Raw genomic sequence first — 26087 nt, 5'->3', positions numbered from 1 at the left:
ACTGAGCTGAGTAAGCTACCAAGGCTACTGACCTGATTTAGAATATTTGTGTTGAACTGGTCTTGGTCAATGGAAGGAGAATCATCCTGTCCCTCTTGCGGTACCTTATGAGGTATCCGGTCCCTAGAAGTTAATGGAATGGGACTGGTAGGGCAATAGGAAGAATTCCCTCCTTGAGACCTTGGGATTGAAGGTTTGGAAAGCGACTTTATTTTAGTTTTAATATGTGTATGAACCTCTGGTGACTGCCCAGGCCTTGGCATTGTCTCTGATCTGCCTTTAAGCAAGGTTTTACCCGCAGGTTTTTTCTTTAGTTTAGGAATCACAGAAAAGGAGTGCAACCTGGGAGGGGGCAAACCTCCTGTGAAACCCATGAAGGAATTGGAAGTAGAAGGAGAGGAAGAATCAGAGTCACTCAAGGAAAGATCCTGGTGACTAACTAAGCTAGCCTCATTAACACTGTTACCTGTACCCGTGCCTAGTGTAACGGGCAAATCCTCAACCACTTCAAGTGAGACTTCCTCTAGTTCAAGGTCCGGCAATTCCGCCTCTTGCTGTTCAATAACTGAGTCTTGGATTGATTTGATAATCGGTGCCGCTACTTTTGGATCGACGTATCCGGCAGATTTTCCGGCTGGGAAGAGCAAAGTCGCCATATCTCGGGACAGAATATACGGCTGAGCCTTCCCTACGTTCCGTCCAAACCCTCCAACCCAGATCTTGAGGGCGGAGAGTGCAGCATCCTTAATAGACTGCTCAGCCTGTAATGCAAGGAATGTGTCAATACCAAGTAAATTCCTTGAACATTATTCTATAATTATTGATTAATCAATGTAATTTAATTTAAAGAAATTTTAATTGATCATTTATTTTATCTCATTTCAATATTTGTTTGTTTTTTTTTTTTTTTTACAATAAACATAGAACCAGCAGTGCGGTAACCGAAGAGGTAGCCTGATGTACCAAGTCGTAGCAGGCAAAACAGTTTTCATGATGCCAGACCACGGAATCAGGAAGCAGCACTGCACAGGGGGGCGTTGGCCCCGACAAACGTCATGGCCGCACGGATCTTGCAGAGCAGCACTACAGCCGGCAACCAGACACTGAGAGGCCTGTAAGTGCAATAATATATAAGAACAATTGCACACACTTAATAGGATAATGGAATATATTTCTTTTCTTTTGTTTTTTTTTTTTTTTGGTGCCGGGGCATTCCGGGCTATAAAGAAAAGAAAGGGTATATATATTCATATGTTAACGTCCCGGGGACTGTGTAAGGAAAAAAACCACCCGGAGTTGTATACCCGGAGCTGTATGACCCGGAGAGGGGGGTACACGAAGTAACCCGGGACGGCCACATGAACTCGCAAGTTCCGTGGCAAAAAGAAAATAAAAATAAAAATAAAGATAAAAATAATGATAATAACAAAAAACTAAAATAACAAATATACTATCTCCGCCTACGGAAGAGTAACTTCCGTAAACATAACCCTCAATGACTCCGGGAGAGGCCGGAATCTAAACCCGCCTTATGCGGAGAGGGAATGTTTTAGGCGGGTGGATGTAAGCTCCGGGAGTGAAAGAAGCAGAGCGCAACAATCCACGGAAGCCGAGGCTGAAACGCAGTGCGACTAACAACTCCGGAGGCGGTCGGCCCTTAAGAAGCGACACTCCCCAGCCCAAGGTCCTGGGAGACCCACTACACCTCCCCCTCCGGGAGCTGGTGGGACCGGCCGTCAGCGACAAACAACGAGAGCGGCACCCAACTACGGGGAGTCCCACGAGAGGGGGAGGGAGGGAGGGCTGAAGGGGGGACGATCACGTGACCAGCAAATCCCCGCGAATAAAGGATCACGAGGAAACGCAGGCAAAGCCCTATGAAGGCTAGCTGCCGACCGAAACACTAAATATACATAGACAAAATAAAATCAATTACTTAAAGCTAAGGGAAAAACATGCTTTAACAGGGGTAATGAAAATAAGGGGCGAAAAATATAAAACGCAATGGAGGCCACTCGATGAGAGTGGGCGCAACAAGGAAAAAATACTTGCTTACCGACAAAACGAAAACAAACGGTAAGCTGACGAAAAGAAAAGGGGGAATTCTTGAATGGAAAATACCAAAATAAACTAAAATAAAAGGGGGGAGGGGGGAACGGTAGATAAACATCGAAGCACGAAACAAAGAAACGTGCACGAACGCCTACCCCCTTGAAAAACAGGAAATCATGAAAATAATAAACGTAGATCAAACAAGATCGACAAAGCAACTGCCACCCAAGACATAATAAAATATATACTGAAAATATATACTGAAATATTATAAGTTACGAGTATATAAATATAAATATATAGGTACTGAAAGAAGCCCGCTCGAAATTGGTACAAAACAAGGGAACGACGTAGTGGCGGCTCGCTACCGCTCGCTACGGGAGGAGACGCCTAACAAAATCCTAAATAAAGGCAAAACGAAAGGCAAAATCACTCCCTAAATACAGAAAAAGGGCGAACCAGTACTTAACTTGGGTGAAGAGGCAGATTGACGATCCATAACGAAAAAGAATAAAGAAACCAATAAAAAGAACAGATAGCTATAAACAAGCGTGCAACGCTGGGAGGCTATCGATAAGAATGACGCCGCAGTCCCCTTCAACAGGGTAGCTGGGTGTGACCTATAGGTCAGCTCCCCGTTTTCAGGGTCTTTTGATGAGGAAAAGGCTAATTGGAGGGGTTGCTGTGGTAGTGTTTAACACTCGCCCCAGTTCTATACCGACACCTTTTATTTAGGTGAGCGAGTCAGAGACTTCTGACATGTCCAATTTAGCAGTTCTCTGGTATCATAGCAATATTTTACTAGAAATAGTGCTAAAGAGGACACATTTCACGGAGCGACACGGCTGAGCCCAGAAATGTCTTTTTGTAAAAACATGCATCAAAACCAATAAAACTATATAAATTCTTTTAGCACCATGAAACAAGAAATTTCTTTTTCAGTGACACCTTTGTTTGCTATACGTATATGACTATGATTGTACATAAAGACATTCCTGTGATTTTCCATTAAAAAAAAAAAAAAAAGATAAAAATATTTTAACATACTCTGTGTCTATTCCCCTAGAATGTCCCCCACTTTTGGGGGAGATGGGGTTAGACCATCATCCAGCTACCCAGTTGTTATCCCTGTGCTATCTGACATCAAAATATTTTGTTACATTTTTTATTCTTTACAGATTACATGATTGGAATCTTAAGGGAGGACATTTGCATAACATAATTTGATGTCATTAGAATCAAAAAGCATGAATGTTGCATTATGTTGAGATTCCATAAGTTTCTTTTGGAGCATCCATTGGCCTTATCTATATGTATTGACCCTGTATAGGTGTAGTGCCATGAGTGACTAGTGGGATTGATGTAGGCAATACTCTTTAAATGGATAATGTCATTGTATACACTGTATTTTAGGTTTTTATATTGTATTTTATTTATATTGAAGTTTGGGGCATTAGAGGGAAGCATTGTGATGGAGATAAGTTTTGCATATAACTTCATACACCTCTTTTGTCTGTATGTATAGTCCATCAGTGTCCCAGCTTTTACTATCATCACAGTCTTAATGTTCCTGCACTATGATGCCTTGTGCTGTTATAGAAGCATAATAGCTAACCAACTATTCATGCATGAACACCAATGGATTATCCATATAAAATAAATATCACCCATCACTACCTGTGTGTCTTAAAACTGTAAATGTTAGTGCAAAGTTGTCCCAAGCATTGTGTCTGTAGAGCGTTATAACAATTTATTCATTTGAGATATTTTTTTCAATTCTTTTCAGGATTGTTTGTACTGTCCTATTTAACCATTTTTCATTAAAAAGTGAGTGATCAATGGGTGATTAGTAACAGGTAGAGTTTTTTGGTGACCTTAGCTAGTTTATCAGATTTTGCTTTTAAGTAGTCATTACAGGTAGGCAGCAGTGAGTTGCTGTGGATGGGATCGTTAGTGAACTAAGACCTATATTGTGTCTGGAGTGCCACAGGGCAATGTTCTTGGTCCACTGTTAATTTTAGTGTCAACGAGTGACATGGTTATTGGCATGGAAAACAAGATTGTTCAGTATGCACCTCCGCTACTGTTACTTTTACTGTAAAGTGCAACCAAAGCACAACTCAAAATTAACCCTTAAACGCCTATTGGACGTATTTTACGTCGAGATGAATTGCCTGTCGGGTGCCGATTGGACGTATTTTACGTCGACGTAGAAAAGTTTTAAAAAAATTTGCGGAAAAATACTTATAGGCCTACCAGCCGAAAACTTTTGAATCACGCGGCTTGGGGGATGCTGGGAGTTCAAGGATCAAGGTGTTGTTTTGTTTACAATCGTTACGCAAGCGCTCAAGCGCAAATTTCTTTCTTATCGCACTAAAAAGTATCAGTAACACATCTCGGAAATTATTTCGTCACTTTGACATAATATTGGCACCATTTTAAATTAGCCGTTACATGGAGTATTTATATGAAAATGTGCGCAATTTCATGTAGAATACAAAAAAAAAAATACTCATGATTGTAGCTTTTATCAGTTTTGAAATATTTTCATATAAATAATGATAAGTGCCAAAATTTCAACCTTCGGTCAACTTTGACTCTACCGAAATGGTCGAAAAATGCAATTGTAAGCTAAAACTCTTATATATTACTAAAACTCTTATATTCTAGTAATATTCAATCATTTACCTTCATTTTGCAACAAATTGGAAGTCTCTAGCACAATATTTCAATTTATGGTGAATTTATGGAAAAAAAAAACATTTTCCTTATGTCTGAGCGGTAACTCTTCTGAAAAAATTAATTTTTTCGTGCGATTGTCGTAATGTTTGCACCATTTTAAATTAACCGTTACATAAAGTTTTAGATATGGAAATGTGTGCAATTTCATGCACAATACAACTAAAAACAACCCATGGTTGTAGCTTTTATCAGTTATGAAATATTTTCATATAAATAACGATGTGCCAAAATTTCAACCTTCGGTCAACTTTGACTCTACCGAAATGGTCGAAAAACGCAATTGTAAGCTAAAACTCTTACAGTCTAGTAATATTCAGTCATTCTTACAGTCTAGTAATATTCAGTCATTTATCTTCATTTTTAAACAAATTCAAAGTCTCTAGCACAATATTTAGATTTATGGTGAATTTTAAAAAACTTTCTTTCTCTCCACGTGCGGATTCTCCGCCGCAGATCTCCGAAATGCGTATGTCGCATTCTCTGAATATTTGCTCCGTTTCATATTAGGCGTTTCATAGAGTTTTATATACGAAAATGTGCGCAATTTCATGTAGAATACAACTAAAAATAATTGAAGGTTGTAGCTTTTCTCATTTTCGAAATATTTGCATATAAAAAAAAAAATATGCAAAAAAATTTGACATTCGGTCAACTTAACTTGTCCGAAATGGTCGAAAAATGCAATTGTAAGCTAAAACTCTTACAGTATAGTAATATTCAATCATTTATCTTAATTTTGAAACAAATTGGAAGTCTCTAGAACAATATTTAGATTTATGGTGAATTTTTGAAAAAAACTTTTTTTTATGTCCACGCATTACGAATTCATGTATCATTTTGTGATAATATTTTCTCTGTGTTGCTTTGATCGTTTTACAATGTGTTATATACCAAAATGATCGCAATTTAGTGTACAATACAACGAAAAAAATTAACTTGTTAGCTTTTAAGAGTTTTGCTCACAGCGCGATTTGAATACAATTATACGTGACCCCCCGTATTCGCGTTCTCCGGATTCGCGGACTCACACATTCGCGGATTTCTCTCGGGAACGTTTCCCTGCATTATTCGCGGAAAATTTGCGCATTCACAGTATTTTTCTATAAGAAATATCCACAAATTCCTGGTTTTTGTTATCAATTTCATCATAAAATGCACTTTTTGTGAAAAAAAATATTAAAAAAATCAAGTATGAAAATTTTTAGTGGTTTTTCTTAAGTTTTAACTAACAAAATAGGCTGTTTTTAGCATTTTTATAGGGGTTCCAAACATTCGCGGATTCTAACTATTCGCGGGGGGTCTGGTAAGCATCCCCCGCAAATACGGGGGGACCACTGTATATGAAATTTTTTTTTTGTGCTATCATATATCACATTATTTATATATGATAGTGATATTTTATTCATTTCTGATGGTTGCATACTAAACTTCAGAAAATGACAAAAAAAGGAGCCAAAAATGAACTCTTAATCTTGAAAACTAAGCGTGCTGTGATTTTTTGAAAAAAAAAAATTTTCCGCTTTGGCGCTCACTCCGAGACCCCCTCGGCATACCGGAGACGATTTTTATTATACCCCTTCGGCGTTAAGGGTTAATAGCTTTTTTAATGAAACAGAATTTCTAATACATTTATTGATTTAAACACAAAATAGTGGAAAGAAACTTTTTAATCCATTAGGGTAATACCCTAATAGAGTTAAAATACTTTGCAAGGATACAATTGTACCCTTATAAAGTATTTTTACTCTATCAAGTATCAAATCACTAAATCAGCACAAAAAATACACAAAAAGTTTATATTTTGAAACTCCTCCTCAGTCCTCCTCTTCCTCCTGCAGCTTCTTGAGGGTCTTGAGGTTCCCCTTCATGAAGACGAGGTGTTCAAAGTTGTGGGCGGTGATGGGCGACCTCTTGGGCTTCAAGATGTCTGACCCAAAGCTGAAGAGCCGCTCCACATAGGCTGACAATGGCAGCGGTGTGTTGTACCTCAGAAAGACAGCCACTCAGGCCTCCCTGAACTCCTAGGGGAACAGGTGAAGGGACGGCTTCTTACCGGTGGGCTTGATCTTGCTCCACCTGTTCATCTCCTCTCTGACCTTCTCCTTGAGGTTGGCCTGGACCTGCACATCAGTCAGGATTTGTGACACCCACATGTACTGCAAACGGTGGGTGGCTTGAACTGCGGGTGGACTGCTGTCGCCACCAGCAGGTCCATGTCAGCAAACAAGTGTCCAAACCTTGAAAGAAGTTAATAAAGTAGATTACTGGTCAACGTATAATAATAGATTCAATTTAAATTTATTAATTAAATTATTCATTTTATCATAAATTTGTCAAATTGAATTATACCTTTTCTGAAACCCTTTTGGCCCCTCCCTTGGCGTGCCTCAGCCTGTTGATGTCATCCTGCTTCAGCCTGTTGATGTCATCCTGCTTCAGCTTGAGGAGGGCGTCCTTCATGACCATGAGGTAGGGGAGTAGGCAGCCCATGTAAGCATTGTCCTCAGCCTGGAGCTTGTCAAGGCAGATGGCCAGGGGAGTCATCACCTATAATAAATTGTTATAATGTATAAATGTTACATCATTAAATAAAATCGTCAAATCAACACTTTTAAATACTCAATTTATCATGAATTCTGTAAAGGAGAGTCCTCACCTTGACATATTCTGAGCAGATCTCGATGTCTGCCTCTGTGATGATCGGCAGGGGATAGGGATGCTGCCGCTGGCATATCTTGTTGAGCTTTGTGAGCTTGTCTTTGTCAGAGACTTAACTTGACAGCTCCTCATAGGCATCAAAGCTTGAGTTCCACCTCATCACCCCAGGTGTCGGCAGCTTTAATGTCATTGGCTGTCACAGTTTTTCTGTTCTGGGCATTTTTTGGTACATTTTTCGATTTTGAACGGTAGCGGTTGTGGAATGAAATTTTTGAGTTCCACAGCCTGCTACTCCGCTACTTTTGGCACGAAGTAGCGGCCAATCAAGTCCGCAACCAAAAACGGGTTCCGCAAGTTGCAGAGGTGTGGACTAAAGTTGCGGAATGCCCACCTTTGTGTAATAGTCTATACTTTTGAAATATGAAGCTGCTCCCAGCCTCAATTGGGGCATGGACCAGATCAGGGAATGGTGTAGTTGGTGGGTTATGAGGCTGAACTCCAGTAAAACAAAAACACTGGTGTTAAGCAGATCTTGTACAGATTTCCCACGCACCATCTTCCTGTTCAATTGGATGGAACTTTGCTGAACGAGTCTGAAGCTAACTATTCTAGGTGTAACTTTTGAGAAACATCTAAGGAAAGTTTCAGCAAATGCTGCATGAAAGTTAGTTATTGTTTGTAAGGTTTCATATATTTATAACAGCGGTAAAATCAATGCAACCTATTTTACTTCATTTGTACTTCCTTTACTAGAATATTGTTCTCTGGTGTGGATGTCTGCTTCTGCCAGAGACTTCTCTCTTTTAGATAGAGTGGTTTGTGGTGGTAGGTTTCTGTTTCCTAACAGTAGTAGTTATGATCTGGACCATCTGACCATCAACGGATGATCTCTTGTTTGTCACTTTTTCATAAGTTGTATTTCAACTGAGATCTTCCTCAGTCACAATTGATCCTTGATCCCCATGATCTACTCAGAACAACCAGATTTGCTGAACAGCAGCACCAATATGCAGTAAATGTGTCTTGCTGTTGAACTTCCTAGTTTCAGAGGTCCATTATTCTTCACACCATTGGACTGTGCAACAGCCTTCCAGAGGAAGTTGTGCAATTGGATCTTCAGAAGTTGAAGCGAAGGTGCAATACATTACCACCCTAAAACAATTCTCCTTGCATTTGAATATATTTTTACATATTTGTTAATTTATTAATTCATTTTTTGTCTTTTTTAAGAAGTTAAATCTCTTCTTTCTGTATTTCCCTTTACCTTGTCCTACTTCTTCCTAATGAACACCATATTCTATAAAAGTTTGAATTTCAAGTCAATGGCCCCTGTGGGCTTGTTTATGAATAAGTTTCATCTTCTGAATAATAATAATAGTAATAATAATGCAAAAAACTGAGTGTGTAATGCATGCATGTGGCTGGGAAAGTTGACTAATGTAAAAGTTTTAACTGCCTCCTGGTTCTGTTCTGTTTCCCCTTTCCATGTTACATATTTTGTCTCAGTATATTTGTATATTATGAAATAAATACTGAAATAATTTTTTAAACTTCATTGTTAAGTCCATTTTTTATTTTTAAATGTATATATTGATCACTCAGGTGAAGTAATTTTTTTAACTTCATTTTTAAAACCACTTTTTTATTTTTAAAGTTACATATGGATTACTCAGGCATTATAATTACTATAGTTTTAGGTATTGATTACAAATATTATAGTGCTGAATCAGCATTAAGTTGTACTCTATACTACACATTGAACATGTAACAGCTGGGGTATAATTGGTTTTTTAAATATTTTGAGAAGTTAGCAAAACTATTCCAACCTTATGTAAAATATTATAGAATACTCTGATGAGAGGTCTGATTGTGTCCATCCATAACAGTAGGAAGTAATGTGGCAAGCTGAATTATAATGTTCTTGTATATTATAATGTCTTTTTGTAATGTCTCCAGTTTAATGTTCCAATTACTTGGCAGGATCCACACTTTTGGGGTGAAGGGAAAAATAATAGTCAACTGCAAGGTGCTGGTTGGATCAAGTGGCAGACATTATCAGACTTCCATATGACTACATTTTATAATCTTTGTTTGCCCCAATTACCAGCAGTATCTATAAAAGGACACATGGCCAACTGACAGGTAATACACTGAAATCAATCAAAGCAAATTCTTTATCCATAACAAACCTATTGAACACATTGAGCCTAAACAGGATAGCATTTTCCATAGATGTTGCAATTCATTTGTCTTAACTTTTGCAGTGATACCCAGGTCAGTGGTTTCTCAAATACACAGTATGGCGCCAATTTTGCCTTCCAACACAGCAATGATTGTGTTGTTGTGTTGAGTTGAAGACAAGCAACTATTCATACAGGTGCCTAGTGACCCAGTGGTAGGTTGTAACTGTCCACCCCACTGCATTGCCTCACAACTAAATAGCATTGTGAAATTGTCGCCACCTTAGTCGTAGTTTGGATATATATGGGAAGTAAACTTGCCAACTTTATGTACGCAGGTATTCTACCTTATCTAATGCTTATTCAGGCTTGCCTTATATCTTTGTAGTAAATAATTCAGTAATTTCATTAATTGCTTCTTTGACAATTTCATTACTTTTGGTAATAGTAGTGTACATATTTGTGGTTGGTAGTTAATGGAAGAGGTTTGAGATACCTTGTTGGTCTGAGTGCAAAATATGACATTTTCATATTTTACTTTGCTTAATTTTTTTTATTTGCATATCTTGATATTGGCCAGATATGAATTACAGTGTACATGTATGTAGTCCATTGCTGCCCATAATTAGTATGTTATAATTGCTAGCTTGTAACTGTGTAAATGCACTATGCTCTGTTATTACACTTATACTGTCATTGTTTGTGCTTAGTATTTGCTGCTTGTATAGTGTTTATGTTGTGGCTCTTTGAATTTTAGTATATTCTGTCATGTTCATGTATTGTAAACCTAAACATATTTGTTAAGGTTTGCCAGTTAGGATATGCTACATTTTCATCTAGAAGGGTTTGAAGGTTTGGCTGAAGTTTTTTATGATTACATGCCTTTACAGTTGTTAAACACAGTTAATGGCGATGGATCAAGCCTTTGACTAAAAGTCCATCCTCGGGCCAACATTTAAGAGGCTTGAATGGAACCTGTTAGGGGTAGAAGGTCAAGAGGGAGGAAAAGGATTTAGGTGCAGTGACAGAATGAAGGGTTTGGAGAAGGGTTAAGTGGAGGAAGATGATTTTGATAGGAATAGTTGGAGAAGGCACACCAAGGCAACTAAACCCTTAGTATTGAATAACAGTGGTGATGAAGAGGAGACGGTGGGGTGGGGAGGGGGGGGGGGATAAGTTGCATATTCATGGTTGTTACCTGTCAAGGCCAGTGATGATCTCCACAATAACATGAGAATGCACAGAAGGAAGGACAAGCAGAATATTCTGCTCGTGAAGCTTCAGCTACATTGGCCGGCCATAATTAACTTAAGGATCTTTTGCCTCTTTTGCTAAAGTAAAGGAGGACCTGTTCTCTTAGTGATTTACCGTTTCTTGCTGTTTAGCATGCCCATTCACTTAACTCTTTGTTTGCTCACTCGACACATTTTCTGCCTGCCTTGCCTTAGCACTAGACCGTTCCTTGAAGCTGCTTTCATAACTGGCCACTTGCCTGCTTTACCTTGTGGTTGGTCATAATCATGCCCATATACTATCAGGGCTTTTCAAGTGCACCATTTTCTTATACTTGGTACCTATTGTTTTTGTGCCAGAATTACTATAGTCAATTCACTAAGGTAAATTCTTGTGTCCACGAGACGTTTGTTTGGCGGCCTCTGATTGGCTGGTACCGGAAGGTAGGCTGCTTGCTCAGTATCTCATTATTTTCTTCGGTGGCTTAGAAAATTAGCAATGTTTATATTTCTCCAATTATCTCACGCTTTGCACAAGATAGGAAAGTTTTGGTCATACCATAGGATTCAGTATTAATTGTACAACTAAGTCATCTTTTCCTGAAATCAATAAGTTGAAACAAAGGAATTACGAGTAAAAGTGAAGAAAGAGGCATTTAATTCTTTATACCTGTTGTTACTTATCATCGGATTTTGCATCATTGATGCGATCAAGATAAAATAAAACTTGTGTTTTCACACAACAAATTCACCCTGAATGCATTGTTGCTTTTAGATTTTAGATGCGTGTGAGATGTAAAGGGAAAATGGAGAATTTGTCTTATGTTGCATCCATAAATGATTCAAGTTTGATAGCATTGCTGAGAGAATGTGATCTACAAGACAGCGTTGCGTTTGTCGTTTCAGCGAGAGATTTGAGTTGCCAATTAGCGATATAAGATGGTTGCAGTTTTGACAATACTTACCGTGTTATATCATTACATTTTCTGTAAGTAAATACACAGAATTCCCATTATGACTGTCGAACAGTTTCAATCCAATATTATATAGTATGTCTGGACATATCTGATAAGGAAAAAAAAAACTTAATCAGATGGATGCATCTGGTATCGTTAGCTCAGATCTAGGCAGGCCGTGGGGAATTCAGTCCAGCAAAGAAGTTTGGACTCTGTGGACAGACTTTGCACTCTTCAACTCACCCTAAGCTTTAATCAGGTTTTTTCAGAATAGTGTTTCTAATTTTATTATATGAATATATTTTCAAACCAAAGAGATATCACAGACTTATTTGAGCGATATGAAATGGTAATATGAGAGGAGCAATAAACAGCAAAGAATTAAGAAAGATTGAGTTCCTTTCATGCTGAGTCAAGTATGGATGCAACATAAGAATATTCTTCATTTTCTCTTCACACATGACACGCATCTAAAATCTGAAAGCACCAGCATATTCAGGGTGTTTTATTGTATGAAAACACAAGTTTTATTTTACCTTGATCGCATGAATTATGTAAAATCAGATGATAAATAAAAACAGGTATAAAGAATGAAATGTTGCTCTCTTCACTTTTACTCGTTGTAATTCCTTTGTGTATTATCTTATTGATTTAAGGAAAATGTTATTTAGTGATGAATCAATACCAAATCCTTAGTTATGACCAAAATTTTCCTATCTTTTGCAAAATGTGAGATCATTGAAGAAATATACGTATACATATTGCTAGTTTTCTAAGCTAAAAGGAAAATATGACACAGCAAGCAACCTACCTCCCAGTACCAGCCAATCAGAGGCCGCCAAACAAACGTCTCGTAGGCACAAGAATCCACCTTAAGTGTTTTGACTATAGCGTTTGATTCAAGCTTTGCTGAACTGCAGGAGAGTATGTTTACAGTCCTATGTTGTCATCTTGCCTGGTCATTGCTTAACCATTGTATGTGTTTCGGCCCAAAGGCTAGCTTGCTACTGCTACCTCTATTTTGTTGTCCTCCTGCTCTTACTGTACGTGCTTTGCCAATAATAGTTTTATTTGCTTCTGATGTCTATTATTGCTGCTTTGCACACAACTCATGTGGTGTTCCACACTTGCTCCTTTGGTTTTCACTTGATGCTTAGACTATTTTTGACACTGCCGGCTTCGTCAATACCTGCAGTATTTATCAAACTGTTCTGGTGCCTGCTGCTGCTCCTGCCCCATTGCAAGTTTCAGTAATGTCTGTGGGTTCTGCTTTGGTATGCCTATTATCCTAGCTGTCCTGGTTGTTCCTACCATGCAGCCTTTGCTTCCTGCTCTTGAGGTACCACCCTTGTCTGTGCTTGTTGCTTAGAGCTTTCCCTTTTCCATATCCTTTAGCTCCGGTGATTAGTGGTTGCCCCTGCTACTCCTGTTGTCCCCTCTTTAGGCCTCTGCTCCTTGTAGACTTCCTTTACAGCCTCCTTAGCTAAAAGAAATTTCACATCCAACTTATCAGCCATCCAAGAGGTTTTTCTCTGGGAGAGTGTCAGCATTTAGGCTGAGTACGCTCTTCTGAGATGGGGCATCTTGAAAGAGTCCTCTTCTAAGGACCATGATTCATCACACTGACTTAACATGTCAGTTATTACATGCTTTTATCTCTGCATCTGTTTGGGTTAAAACTTGTAACTCAATTTTCGACCTTTCCCTTCATATGATGGACTTGAAATTTTGCATGATTACTCAATCCCAGTGACAATACAGCCTTACATGATAAGTAGGTTAGTAGTGACCTCTAGTGACCCTACAGTGACCTCCCCCAGTATCTCAGGATTTGAAAGAAAATATTTGGACTTTTCAAACCACCTTTGGCTTAGGATATCACATTCAATTTCGTTGGCTACAATCATAAGTTTTACAGTTTCTGTCAGAACTAAAAAGTACAAAAAAGTATATACAGGCAGTCCCCGGGTTATGATGGGTTCGGCTTACGACGTTCCGAGGTTAAGGCGCTTTTCAATTATATTCATCAGAAATTATTTCTAGGGTTACGACGCCTACAATGCTGATCTGGCAGAAGAAATATGACACCAAAAATGCAAAATAATCTATATTTGAAGGTTTTTTTTTATGAAAAATGCAATAAGAATGCAGTTTACATAGTTTTCAATGCACTCAAAGCATTAAAAGTAAAGTTTTCTTAGGATTTTTGATGATGTTCTGGCTTACGACGTGTCTCAAGAACGGAACCCCTGTCATAACCCGGGGACTGCCTGTACATGTATAAAAATAATTTTAAACATGCAATGAAAAGTAAAAAATAATTTTTTGAGGCATACCAGGATTTTCTTAAAATTAATCATGTCTACAAAAATAAAAGCGTGGGCGCCAGACAATGAAGTTAATACTACAAGAAATAAAAAATATATTTATTTTCTAGTAGGATTTCCTTCCATGTTTGGCACCCATTATTTTATTTTTGTAGATATGAATAATTGTAAGAAAATCCTGGTGTCTCAAAAAATTATTTTTACTTCATAGTGCATTTTAATAAAAGTATTTAAAAATTTTTTTAAAATAATTTTTTGTCTTCTAGCTGACTTGGTTCAGTCCAGGTTCTCTGATCTTTGGTAGGGTCATCAGTAAGACGAGTCTTACAGCGGCACTAAATGAGACTGTTCTTCATCGGTTGTGGCTTTGATTCTAGCACCTTTTCTGAAAGACTAGGTATCTACAAGTAGCATGCTCCAAAACCGAGCCTGTGCATCCCAGAAGTCAAGCCTCTGGATCAGATCAGTCTAGGCTTATCTGACACATGCAAGACTTCTGAGCTCTCTCACTACTGCCATTAAGGACTGTTAGGTTTAGGATGGATAACATAGACATTTCAAGGGGTATGATTATCTGATAGCTGGTCCTAACATCTCGCACTGAGACATGGGAGAATGGATTTTAGACACCAATAATGTTGTGTTGACTGAGGAGGTGAAGTCATGGTTAGTGTGGGTGAGGCCTGGATGCTGGTTTGTTCATGAAACACGCTTTGTCACAGGGAAGGATGCTGAGCCCGAAGACCTTTTGTCTTGGCTGTTTTCCTTAAACCTAAAGGACATCAGGGTCCTGATCCTTCTCAACCTGGACATGTTCTAGAGAATTGGTTAGGGAGCTGGCTGAGTTGGCTGACATGACAGTGATGAATCATCCAGACTCTTATTGTACACACTGAAGGAGCAGTCACTTGTTGTCTTCCTCCCTAAGTAGACAGATATGCATAGGTCACTGTCTTCCCTCTCATGAACACATGTCTTCTCCTTCCAAGAGGCAGCAGTTACCTTTTCAGTTGAGGAGAGGAAGCACCTTTTGACCAAGTCTTAATTAAGGAGGAAGATAAAGTTGATCATCCATGCATACTTCAGCAAGCAAAATCTTGTCTTTCAAGATTTTAAAGATCATTGTTGCAGGTAGGGCATGGGTAGTGTGATGCGACTCATGTAGGTTACCGACTCCCCTAACGTCATAACCAGTAAACTATGGGACATCCAATATGTGGGTAACCTTGTGAGGTCCATGGCCTTGGACAATGAGGTGAGGTAAGTGATTGGGAAATTTGCAGTCAGGTATGTGACTTGTTGCTTGCCAGAGTTGAGTCACCTGTTTCTGAACCAAAAGGCAAATGACGAATAATGTCTGATAAACCTCTGCCCACTGAATGAATTCCTGCATCAAGCCCCATCAGGATCAAAATAGTGGAATCATGTGAGGCAGGCAGTCCATCAGGTGGGAGGACTTCCTAGTGGGGGTCTTGCAAGAAATTCCAAGTCCTGATACACCCTTTGTTGAGAAAGTAATTATACTTTGGAATGGCAAGACCTTCGATTTCCAGGGTAGTTTCAACTTGGTGACACTTGTACAAAATTTCACCTGGACCTCAGCACTAGTAAGTCTGGGCACAGAGTTGCAGTGATACCTGGGTAATTAGTTAAGTCTGGCCAAGCCATCTTGGATAGTCTGTGAGATCTTTGCCAAAAGATGGGGTCTGCAGATTAAATGTAAGAGGCCAGGCTTGGTTTCATCTGGAAAGGCCACTATCTTGGAAGGAGATCTCTACTTAAATGGCATAGTTCATCCTTCAGCAAGCTGGGTAGTTGTTAATGGTTTGTTGAAAAAGGTGATTCCCATCAGCTACTTTTGGATGAGGTCCTTGCAGTTGTGCTGTTGCAATATTGTTCAACTGCATTAATAACAGATGTACCATGTTGTATCTCTGACATTACTGGGTCCTACCACCACTGGAGATCTAGGACTAAATATCTTGTTTGTTCTGGTTCCGTGTGTTCCCCGAAAAAAGAAAAATAAACAATGCAGGCTATCTTGTAAGGTTCACAATCAAACTAAGAAAATTTAAAAGAAATTTTAATCAGAAGTCATCTGAAGTTCTTATAAAACATTTCAATAAATATTCAAAACATGTCAACATTTGAAATACAACTGTGAATATTATTTTAATACCTATATATCTCATAACCAAACTAATGTGAAAAAAGTATTTACAGTTATATTTTCATAACCAAACCACTTAATTTACTTTTGTGAATCAATAAAGTATTTACAGTTTTATTTTTAATGCAACTTGATGGCTTTAAGAATTTTATCCTTTTAATCTTATGTACAATTAACCCAATGTTGCTATTGTTATTTATATATACAAAGTTTGAAATTATGTGGATATCACATGTTCCTAAGGCAATTCTGTTTGGCAGGTTCATATGTAGTGTCTTTTTACGGTAGAGTGTTACTAGGGATTAAGTTGGAAACTTTGTCTGAAGGAAACTTTACTCTAAAGCAAAATTGTCCATTTTGTGAAAGTAAAAGGAATACAAAACTAACATAAGTTTTATAAAGTAAAAGTGCCATATTTTTCAAGTTCATGGGGCTGCCAATAGTCTAAAAAGATGGGTGAAAATTTAAGCTTGACATAATGTCAAGACCAGAGGGAACTGATGTAAAGTAAAGTAAAAGGCAATGTTTTTAACAGCTGGAGCTGCAAAAATCTTGTGGTGCCAACTACACCACATCAACTTAATGTAGGTGGTAACCCAGATGGAAGTAGGGAATATTAAGGTAAATGCTTTATTTTTCCAAATAGAGTAATGTTTCTTCCTGCAATGTTGTCATTCAGAGGGTGAACTTCTAAAACAAACTTCTGCATAGAGGACATGTAGATTTGTTGCTACTGTTGAACCACTTGTACTGCAAAGAAAAGAAAAAATTCATTAATCTAAAAGATTCCAATCTTAAATAGAAATGTACACATCTTCACATGAACAAAATTAATCCCCGACACTTTCATGACTGGTGTCAAAGAACGCACTTATACTTTAGTTTCAGGGATGGATGTGGAGAAGCCAACTGAGTGCTGGTCTTCACTAGGCCTACCAGGGAAGCCTTACCTTGGGGGCCTACTGTCCCACCTCTTGTCTTACAGTCTCCTGGTGTCTGCTGCCATGTCAGTCAACAGCTACAGTGATTGTGACTTCTGCTTGAGTGTTTATGACCAAGACTTACTTGGTCCACACCGTTCCTTCATTGTCTATGTCCCTACCATCAGTTTCTGTTCATGAGCCTTCTACATCTTTTCCTCCTGACTCCCTTGTTCAAGCCCTCATGGAGAGCCGAAGGTGCCTTTTGATGGAGTTCAGCCACTACAACATGAAGAAATCTAAGAAGAAACATTGTAGATCTCCGTCATCATCATCTTGTTCATATTTGTCGACTGTTCGTTCATTCCATCCCACAAAGCTGTTGGAGGAAGAACAACTTCATGGCCTCTCCTTGCAAGACGTACCATCCACAGGCCCTCCATTTCTTCTTTGTCTAAGGGCAAACCCAACCGTCCATCTCTTACAGTCGATTCTCAGTTCGCCAATCATGTCCATATCATCGCCTCCCAGGTTGTTCCTGATTTGTCTCCAGCTGCCCTCAGGGTTACATGCTGTTACAGACAGCTGCGTATCTGTCAAGGTTCACGATAGTATGTATTCTACCTTAGCTACTGATGAGTGTCGCCCAGTTCCTGATTCTTGTGCAGCAATGCACTCTGCAAGAGAGAAGTCTCCTCAAAGAGACATAGATTCACAGATCGGGCTCCTCCTCAAGTAGTTGTTTTCATTTCGCATTATTCCGCTCGTCCTGCTCAAGAAACAAGGGTTAAGACTTGGGCTGTTAAAAAAGATGACAAGTCAGCCATAAAGAGGTCAACATCACACGAGGGAATGTTCTTGTGTATGGGACTGTTCCTCTCTCTGAACAAGTAGTCCATGCTCCTGTTCCCATGGCCAGGACTGTTATCAAGACAAGAGACCCTTCTTGTTCTTCAGAATGACATAAAAGTGTTAGGCTCTGACCATTCTTATGCTCCAGTAGTGAATAATGATGCACAGGATGCTACTGATTTGGTTGACAGGCCAGATCAAGAAGCTTGTGGCCTGAAAGCAGAAGGTCCCCTCATCTCAATCCAGACAACCAAGAACTAACTACATACGCAGAAGTTATGAAACTCGTTTGCAGATACAAAAAATTAACAGAAGGTACTGTGGCTACCAGTTTAATTTATCCTTCAGGTCTTAACCATGCTGACTGTGTTCTTAACCAGGTGAATTCTCTCATCTTTGGAATAGCTCACTTCGGTCTAGCAGGTCATTTAAATAGTTCCCTTCTCTTCCACGACGTGCATGTTTTTACGTAACTCCTAATATTGTGTTACAGTCGAGGTGGATCCGGACCTAGTTCACCTAGGCCTGGGGTCTTTCTGGGATTGACCTGTGTCTGCCGATGAAAAATCCCTGTAACTCATTTTTCTAGTATAAATAAACTCTATAATATACCAGAGAAAAAGCTAACATGGTTATGCAGAAGTTACTACCCTCAGCGCGATCCCTTTGTCGGTAAAGTATAGGGGCGTTGTGTTACCACAAACCACAGGTCTTCTGCCATTTAGAAGGTTCCCTTCAAAATCTCCCTACAACGAAATACTACCACCCGTCCCCACTCGCCACTACTACTAATACTCACGCGCTACAATCCCCATTCCTGTAAATAGAGTCGTGCGATTCACTGTGAAATTTTTACACTCTATTGATCTGTGAATATCAGATTAATCCTTGCAATTATGAGTGCTCAAGCTGCTTCTGCTTCAAAGTTGAGTACCCCAATTTGGTTTTATGGCATAATTATGTTAATTTAAGTATGCTATTGGCCTTGGCCCCTCAAAATATAAGTTGGAGGTGCGATTGCCTGGACGGCCATTTTGAGCGTCTGCATAGCTACAGCGAATTCCGCACGACATGTTTCAGATTATATATATAGGCTTAGCTAACTAAAGTATTAAAAGGCAATATTTCTGTTTATACGTACAGTTATCGGTTGCATTTCACGTTAATATGGCTTATATAGTAGCAATATAAATATGCGGTGCTCGTGAGCCCGTCTCGAATCTAGGCTAGTCTCACAATCATAACCATATTTGATCCTTAATTGGATACATGGTTGAATTACCATTAGTTAGCTTAAATGAATAAGCCTAGTGAGCTTAAGATTAGTTTTTCTCGTCCTAACGTCGTAGATCTAAAAAATGATTTAACTAAGTGCGATCGAGTGAAATGTCCCATTACAATGGGAATTTAAGGGATACCAAGGGATTTGTAGATTAGTACCAGATATATAGAGATTACTCCTATGCACCTTGTTATGTTATTGTATTTAGTCTAAATAAAATGCCCTAAGTAATGGTATTATGTGCCTAGCCTACCTGGATAACCTCCTGACCGGGTTGGACCACTTCGATCGCGACGAGCCACGGCCAGTCATCAAAAACATCTAGGCTACATAGCCCATGAGTGGTACCCAGCTTGGACCAGGGGTAGAGCCAGGCAACATGGCCTATTACATACAAACCTCTAATAATTTCTTTATCTCTGGAGCCTCGGCGAACAGTGTATAATTAATGGAATATTTAGAGGCAGGGTATAAACGTAATAGTACATGAAGTTCGGTATTACCGGACTTCATCTGATTCATTCCTTGCTTCGGCAACTATAGAGGTGAGCTATTATCTAATATACAATGGCTTCTCAGTCGATGTTCTATAAATATAAGCGCTTCTTCGGCATCGACGAAGTTCGGCGTATATTTTTAAGCATGCCTCTTAAAGGAAATTATCAGTTTATGCTATTACACTTTTAGTTTATAAGCCTCCTTAAGATAAGCCAATTATTAATATTACGTTGGTTTCGGAATATTTCGGCAACAAATTATTTCGCCAACAATTTTGAAAAACAAAGTGTTTCTAGAAAACTGTAGCAGTTACGTTGGTACGGAATATTTCGGAAACGAAATATTCCGCCGATATCAAACTAAAAAACTTACGAGTTTTTGATCAAGTTGTCTATAACTAGTATTAAGTCGGTTCCGAACTATTTCGGCAACGAAATAATTCGTCACCAAGTTTAAACGACGTCAAAACTTACGAGTTTTAATTTAGTTGTAGATAACTAGTACTATGTCGGTCCCGGAGTATTTCGGTAACGAAATACTTCGCCGATAGATAGAAACAATGCATGAGTTCTCTAGAGATACTTTAATGCATGTCTAGACGAAATATTTCGCTAATAATTTCAACCACCAGGGAAGAAAACTCATTCAGAATTTTCACATTACAGGTGGTTCGTTGCCAGGCGGAGGGATGCCCCGCAACGTTAAGCAACTCGTTTGGCCACGTAGTTTGCAGGACGCATGCGAACTGTGCCGTACAGCTGGATAACTACGTGTTCTGGCATCCGGATGCTTGTATGATCTATTATGACCTGGTGACCATCATGTCTAATGAACAGGTAAGAATATCACGAATTTGGCTTAGTTATTTTAAGAAATTTAGTCATAAGTATTCTAGCTTAAATAACGGATCCGCCACTAAAACGAACGTTAATTACAGACGGATCCGGCTGCCAAATATCAACGCTGAACCTATGGTCACGGAGGAACAGGTAGGTGGGGAGGTAAGTGGAGCGAGTTCCATTCCTAGTCCTTCTCCTTCCATTGCTGCTTCTTCATCCTTCAAGATTCAAGGGCTTTACGAAGCCCGTTGCAAAACAAGGAATACAGTCAGTAATTCCTAAAGTCAAAAAGACTTTAAAGAAGGCTACGAAGTCTGTTCCGCCGCGGCGAAGGAGTTGTCTTCGGCGTCACAGCCATCGACATCATCCGTCAATGTGCCTGCTGCCATAAGTCCTTCCCCTACACAAGGGACAGGAACATTCTCAAAGGCGGCGGAATAGTCCTTCGATCCAGTAGACTTTACTAACCAGCTGTTAGCCAAGGTCGCTGGAGTAATCGATCAAAAGATTGATGCACGCCTCGGGTCAACACCGGACAACCCCAATCAGGCTCTCTCGTCACTGACGAGAAAATGAAGCCTTTTGAGGAGATGCTCTCCGGTCTCCTTCGCTCCGGAACACCAGCCCTATCAATGATGGTTCCGGATGCCTCAAAGCTACCACCATTTGAGAATGACAATCCTTGGAGGTTGGCCCTGCATGCTCCCTTCGTAGATGGGAGATTGACTATTGAGGGGTGCGGGTCGTGACCCATCGAAGACTATGAGCTTTTCCCACATGATATGCAGTTCCCGTTCCCGGGCTTTGTCAGACTAGCAAAACATGCGCTAGTCAGGGTGGACAAAGTTCCGAAAGAAACGGTAATTTTCCCAAGAGAACAGGCCCAAGCTGCCTGGGTCCGTTGTCTGTCTGAGCTAAACTGTGTCAATACTAAATTGACACCGCACAAAGGGAAGTATACCATGTTCGTCACTCCCGTAGGGATTCCATCACCTAGTACATCTAAGGTGGCGGAGTTGACGCTACAAGCCATAGTCGAGGACAAGCCAATGCCAGTCCTAAGGGAAACACAGCCTATATCTCTTCTGTTGCCCACGGGGCTGGACGCTTGGAATAACGCTCCGGGTACATTTACCTCAGGTAAATTGAAACCGGAGTGCGCTTCGGACCTGTTTTCCGAAAGATTACCCAAACTCCCCGACCATATGATCAAGGCGGAGTTTGAAACAAGGACCAAGTTAGCCAGATCCATCAACGCCGTCACATCGGCGGAGTTGTTGGCAACCACATATGAGGATGAGCAAGTCTTTTGAGTTCTGACGAAAGCTCTACTACAGATCTTTCAGACGGACTTGTATGACTTTGCTATAGCAAGAAGGGCCTGTCGAAAACATGTCTTAGCTGGGGCTACAGTTAAACATGAGCCCAACAGACTCATTAAATCTTCCATTTGGGGAGAAACCCTCTTCCCCAAAGAGGAAGTAAATAACATCCTCCATGGACTAACCAGAGTCTTAGAGTGAGGTGGGGTCTTCCCTTCAAACGGCAACATGATGCGCCTTCTCATCAACAGCCAAAGAAAAAAGCAAGAAGGTACAACCCTTATCAGACGGCCCGCCCTCAAGGATATATGCAGGCAGTGCCGTCCACCTCAAAGGCAATAACACCACAACAATATGTCTTAGTCCAGCCACCCTCGGAACCTCAACCTTCAACTTCATCTCAGGTTGTGGCTTTCCCAGCATATGAGGCGAGAGGTAATTTTCGCCCATATAGAGGACATGCCAGGAGTAGTCGAGCCAGAGGGAGAGGATTTCGAGGAGGGCGAGGATCTAGACCAGCAACCAACCAGTGAGATCTCCCAGGTAGGGGGGAGATTGTTCCTGTTCAAGGGTCGATGGACCTTCAGTCCATGGGCCCACAGTATAATATCAAAAGGTCTAGGCTGGAAGTGGGAGAAGGGCCCTCCCCCTCCAGTCAGCTTCTTCCAAAAACCAACAGAGGACCTCTTAGAGTATACAAAGGATCTTCTTCAGAAACGTGCCATAAAGAGGGTGAAGAGCATACGGTTTCAGGCACGATTGTTCAGTGTGCCAAAGAGGGACTCAAACAAAAGACGTGTAATCCTGAAAAGACATCAATCAGGTTTGGAGATCAAGAGCAAACCTCAAATCCAGGGACAATGTTTCAAAAATCCCAGTTATTCTAAAAAAAGAGACTTCTCCCATGGACGGAACAACGAAACCTATCCAAATCAGTTCCACTGCAATTTCCTCCTTCATCTCTGATCATCCACACAGATGCATCTCTGAGCGGTTGGGGGGGATATTCACCACTCAAGAAAGTTCAAGGAACATGGTCAGAAACATTCCGTCGATTCCACATCAATGTATTGGAAGCGATGGCAGTGTTCTTAACATTGAGAAAATTACAACCGTCCAAGAAGATCCATATTCGAATAGTATCGGACAGCTTTACAGTAGTCCATTGCATAAACAGAAGAGGATCCAAATCCAACAAGTTGAATCATGTAATGATAGCAATATTCCTCTTAGCGAAAAAGAACCACTGGCATCTGTCAGCGATTCATCTGGCAGGGGTAAGGAATGTAGTAGCAGACTCCTTATCCAGAATGACCCCACTAGAATCAGAATGGTCACTGGACAACAAGTCATTCAAATGGATCACGACTCAGATTCCAGGACTACACCTTTGCAATCGATGCAATGTCTCTAGACTGGAACAAATGGGAGAGAATTTATCTTTTTCCTCCAGTGAACCTCCTATTGAAGGTATTACACAAGCTAAGGTCATTCAAAGGCCAGCTGGCACTAGTGGCACCCAACTGGCCGAAGAGCAATTGGTATCCCCTTATCATGGAGATGAAACTCAAACCCCAAAAGATTCCATCCCCAAATCTAACACAGATAGTACAAACGCAAACTGTGTCAGCTTCCTCAAGAATTCTGAGTGCCCTAACTTTATGGACTTCATGAAGTTTGCAGCACAAAAGGAAGCAAACATAGATCCATTAAATATTCTGTTTGTAGAATCAGATAAGACAGATTCTACAATTAGACAATATGATTCTGCAGTGAAAAAATTGGCTATATTTTTGAAAGATATGAATATTCAAAAAATGAATACAAATCTTACAATTTCTTTCTTTAGATCATTACATGAAAAAGGCTTAGCTGCCAGCACTATTACCACAATTAAATCTGCCCTAAGGAAGATTTTTCAAGTAGGTTTCAATATTAATTTGGCAGACACATACTTTTCCTCTATTCCAAAAGCATGTGCACGTTTGAGACCAACTAGTTGTCCTCAATCTATATCATGGTTTTTGAACGATGTTCTTAAACTCTCATCAGATTTAGACAATGATAATTGTTCTTATTCAGCACTACTAAGAAAAACACTATTTTTGGTAGCTCTGGCCTCTGGAGCTAGAATCTCTGAATTGTCAGCCCTGTCTAGGGATCCAGGACATGTGGAATTCCTTCCATCTGGAAAAGTTTTACTTTCACCAGATAGACAATTTTTAGCAAAAAATGAAGATCCACAAAATAGGTGGACACCTTGGGAAATTCTACCTCTTCCAGAAGATAAAAGATTGTCCTGTTCATACACTAAAATCCTTTATGTCCAGAACATCTCAAATAACATCGGGCTCTCTTTTTATTAGAGACAAAGGGGGCACGATAACTCTAAGAGGAATTAGGCAACAGATACTTTTTAATTTTATTGAAAAAAACAAGCTAAATCCGGAATTTTTCAGTCCCACATGTCCACGATATCCGAGCAGTTGCCACCTCAACTAATTATTTTCAAAACGTGAAGTTTGAGGACCTTAAAAAGTACACAGGTTGGAAGTCCCCAGCAGTGTTTAAGCGCCACTACCTGAAAAATTTACAGGCCCTAAAATTTTCAGCAGTGGCAGCTGGGGTTGTGGTTGTTCCTGAAGAACAGACTGACGTTTCTCCTTAGAAACCTTTGAACAAAACTATGCCTTTTACTATCTCCCTTTGCATGACCCTTCTACCTGCATGACTCGCTCACACTCCCCACCATACTTTTTTTCCGGACCGGGCCAGACGTTGGTTATTGATCCCGCTACCGAATTGTTGTATACAAGTGTACATATGTATATATTAACCTATTGTACTATGATAATAGTACTAGAATATTTTCCTTGGTCTTATGAGACATATTAAGCCCAATGTACTAAGAGGGTATAATTCCATTGATTTTGATAATGCTATGTTAATTGTAAATTAAGAAATTTAATTATCATTACAATTATTTTAATACTAGTTATAAGTTATATACTTAACAATAAGAATTAAAACTGTTTATAACTTCTTATACTGGGTATTATTAACCCTATTTATATATATATAATTTAGACTAAAACTTGTATAACATTCTCTGGTATGTTTTCATCGGCAGACACAGGTCGATCCCAGAAAAGGGATTTTGACGTAGGAAAAATCTATTTCTGGGGGAAGACCTGTGTCGCCCGATGAACCCTAACCCTATTAACATTCTTTTCCCACCCTGACTAATCCAAGTTTGTAGAGAACTATTTTCAGGAAGGGTGGGGATTGTAGTGCGTGTATTAGTAGTAGTGCGAGCGGGGAGCAGGTGCGGGGAGTAATGTTTCATTGTAACGGCTCTCACCAAGGAGGGAGATTTTGAAGGGAACCTTCTAAATGGCAGAAGACCTGTGGTTTGTGGTAACACAACGCCCCTATACTTATACCGACACCCTTTGGGTGATCGCGCTGAGGGTAGTAACTTCAGCATAACCATGTTAGCTTTTTCTCTGGTAAATGATAGAGTTTATTTATACTAGAAAAATGAGTTACAGGGATTTTTCATCGGGCGACACAGGTCTTCCCCCAGAAATAGATTTTTCCTACGTCAAAATCCCTTTTAAGACCAAAAACCAGGCAGGGCAAAACTCCTTTATGCACCAGGAGTTTGCTATTGACCATGAGTTTGCTATTGGCTACATTAAAATTGAACACTTCTACAGCCTTCCAGGTGGTCTTGTGGCTCGATCCGTGGTCAACAACAGTTGGTAAATTTTTTCAGCTGCCATGTCTAGAAAGAGTGAAGAGATTGTTACCTTTCTTAACAAAGACTTGCAATCCAGTAGCAAATCTTTTTCACGTGGGCAAACTGGTTGTTGAGGAGAAGAAATGCTGCTATCTCTAAGACCTTCAAATATATTTGCCCTGATTCTACCTTGGTACTGAGGAATGGAACACTTCCTGGATTTGTCACCACTCTTCCCTAAGGACCGAACTGAAACTGCAGTGGACAGATGAAGGACAATAATCACTGTTGGTCCACCAGGTTGTTATTATGTCT

The 26087-nt window shown here is 39.7% G+C and overlaps 2 protein-coding genes across 11 annotated transcripts in view; one reads left to right on the top strand and one right to left on the bottom strand.

The window, feature by feature from the left end:
- Positions 1-26087, top strand: part of LOC135207341 (ufm1-specific protease 1-like) — a 118687-nt gene that overhangs the window by 78541 nt on the left and 14059 nt on the right. For 8 of the 10 annotated variants that reach the window (XM_064239058.1, XM_064239059.1, XM_064239054.1 and 5 more), the window contains one exon: positions 9433-9594. In XM_064239058.1, the coding sequence (XP_064095128.1) occupies positions 9433-9591 (159 nt within the window). In that variant the 3' untranslated portion in view covers positions 9592-9594. Of the gene's footprint in view, positions 1-9432; positions 9595-9716; positions 9848-20534; positions 20555-26087 lie in introns of those variants that run through there. The other 2 variants (XR_010312959.1, XM_064239053.1) reach the window with 2 other exon arrangements.
- The window catches only part of LOC135207340 (E3 ubiquitin-protein ligase listerin-like), a 350507-nt gene continuing 340636 nt past the window's right edge, over positions 16217-26087 (bottom strand). Inside the window, exon 20 of the mRNA XM_064239051.1 lies at positions 16217-17067. Within this exon, the coding sequence (XP_064095121.1) occupies positions 17008-17067 (60 nt within the window). The 3' untranslated portion in view covers positions 16217-17007. The remainder of the gene's footprint in view (positions 17068-26087) is intronic.

The sequence above is a fragment of the Macrobrachium nipponense genome, chromosome 32 (assembly GCF_015104395.2).
Source record: "Macrobrachium nipponense isolate FS-2020 chromosome 32, ASM1510439v2, whole genome shotgun sequence".
Classification (NCBI taxonomy): domain Eukaryota; kingdom Metazoa; phylum Arthropoda; class Malacostraca; order Decapoda; family Palaemonidae; genus Macrobrachium; species Macrobrachium nipponense.
The sequence above is the reverse complement of the archived record's forward strand: the minus strand, read 5'-3'. Positions and strand labels throughout refer to the sequence as shown.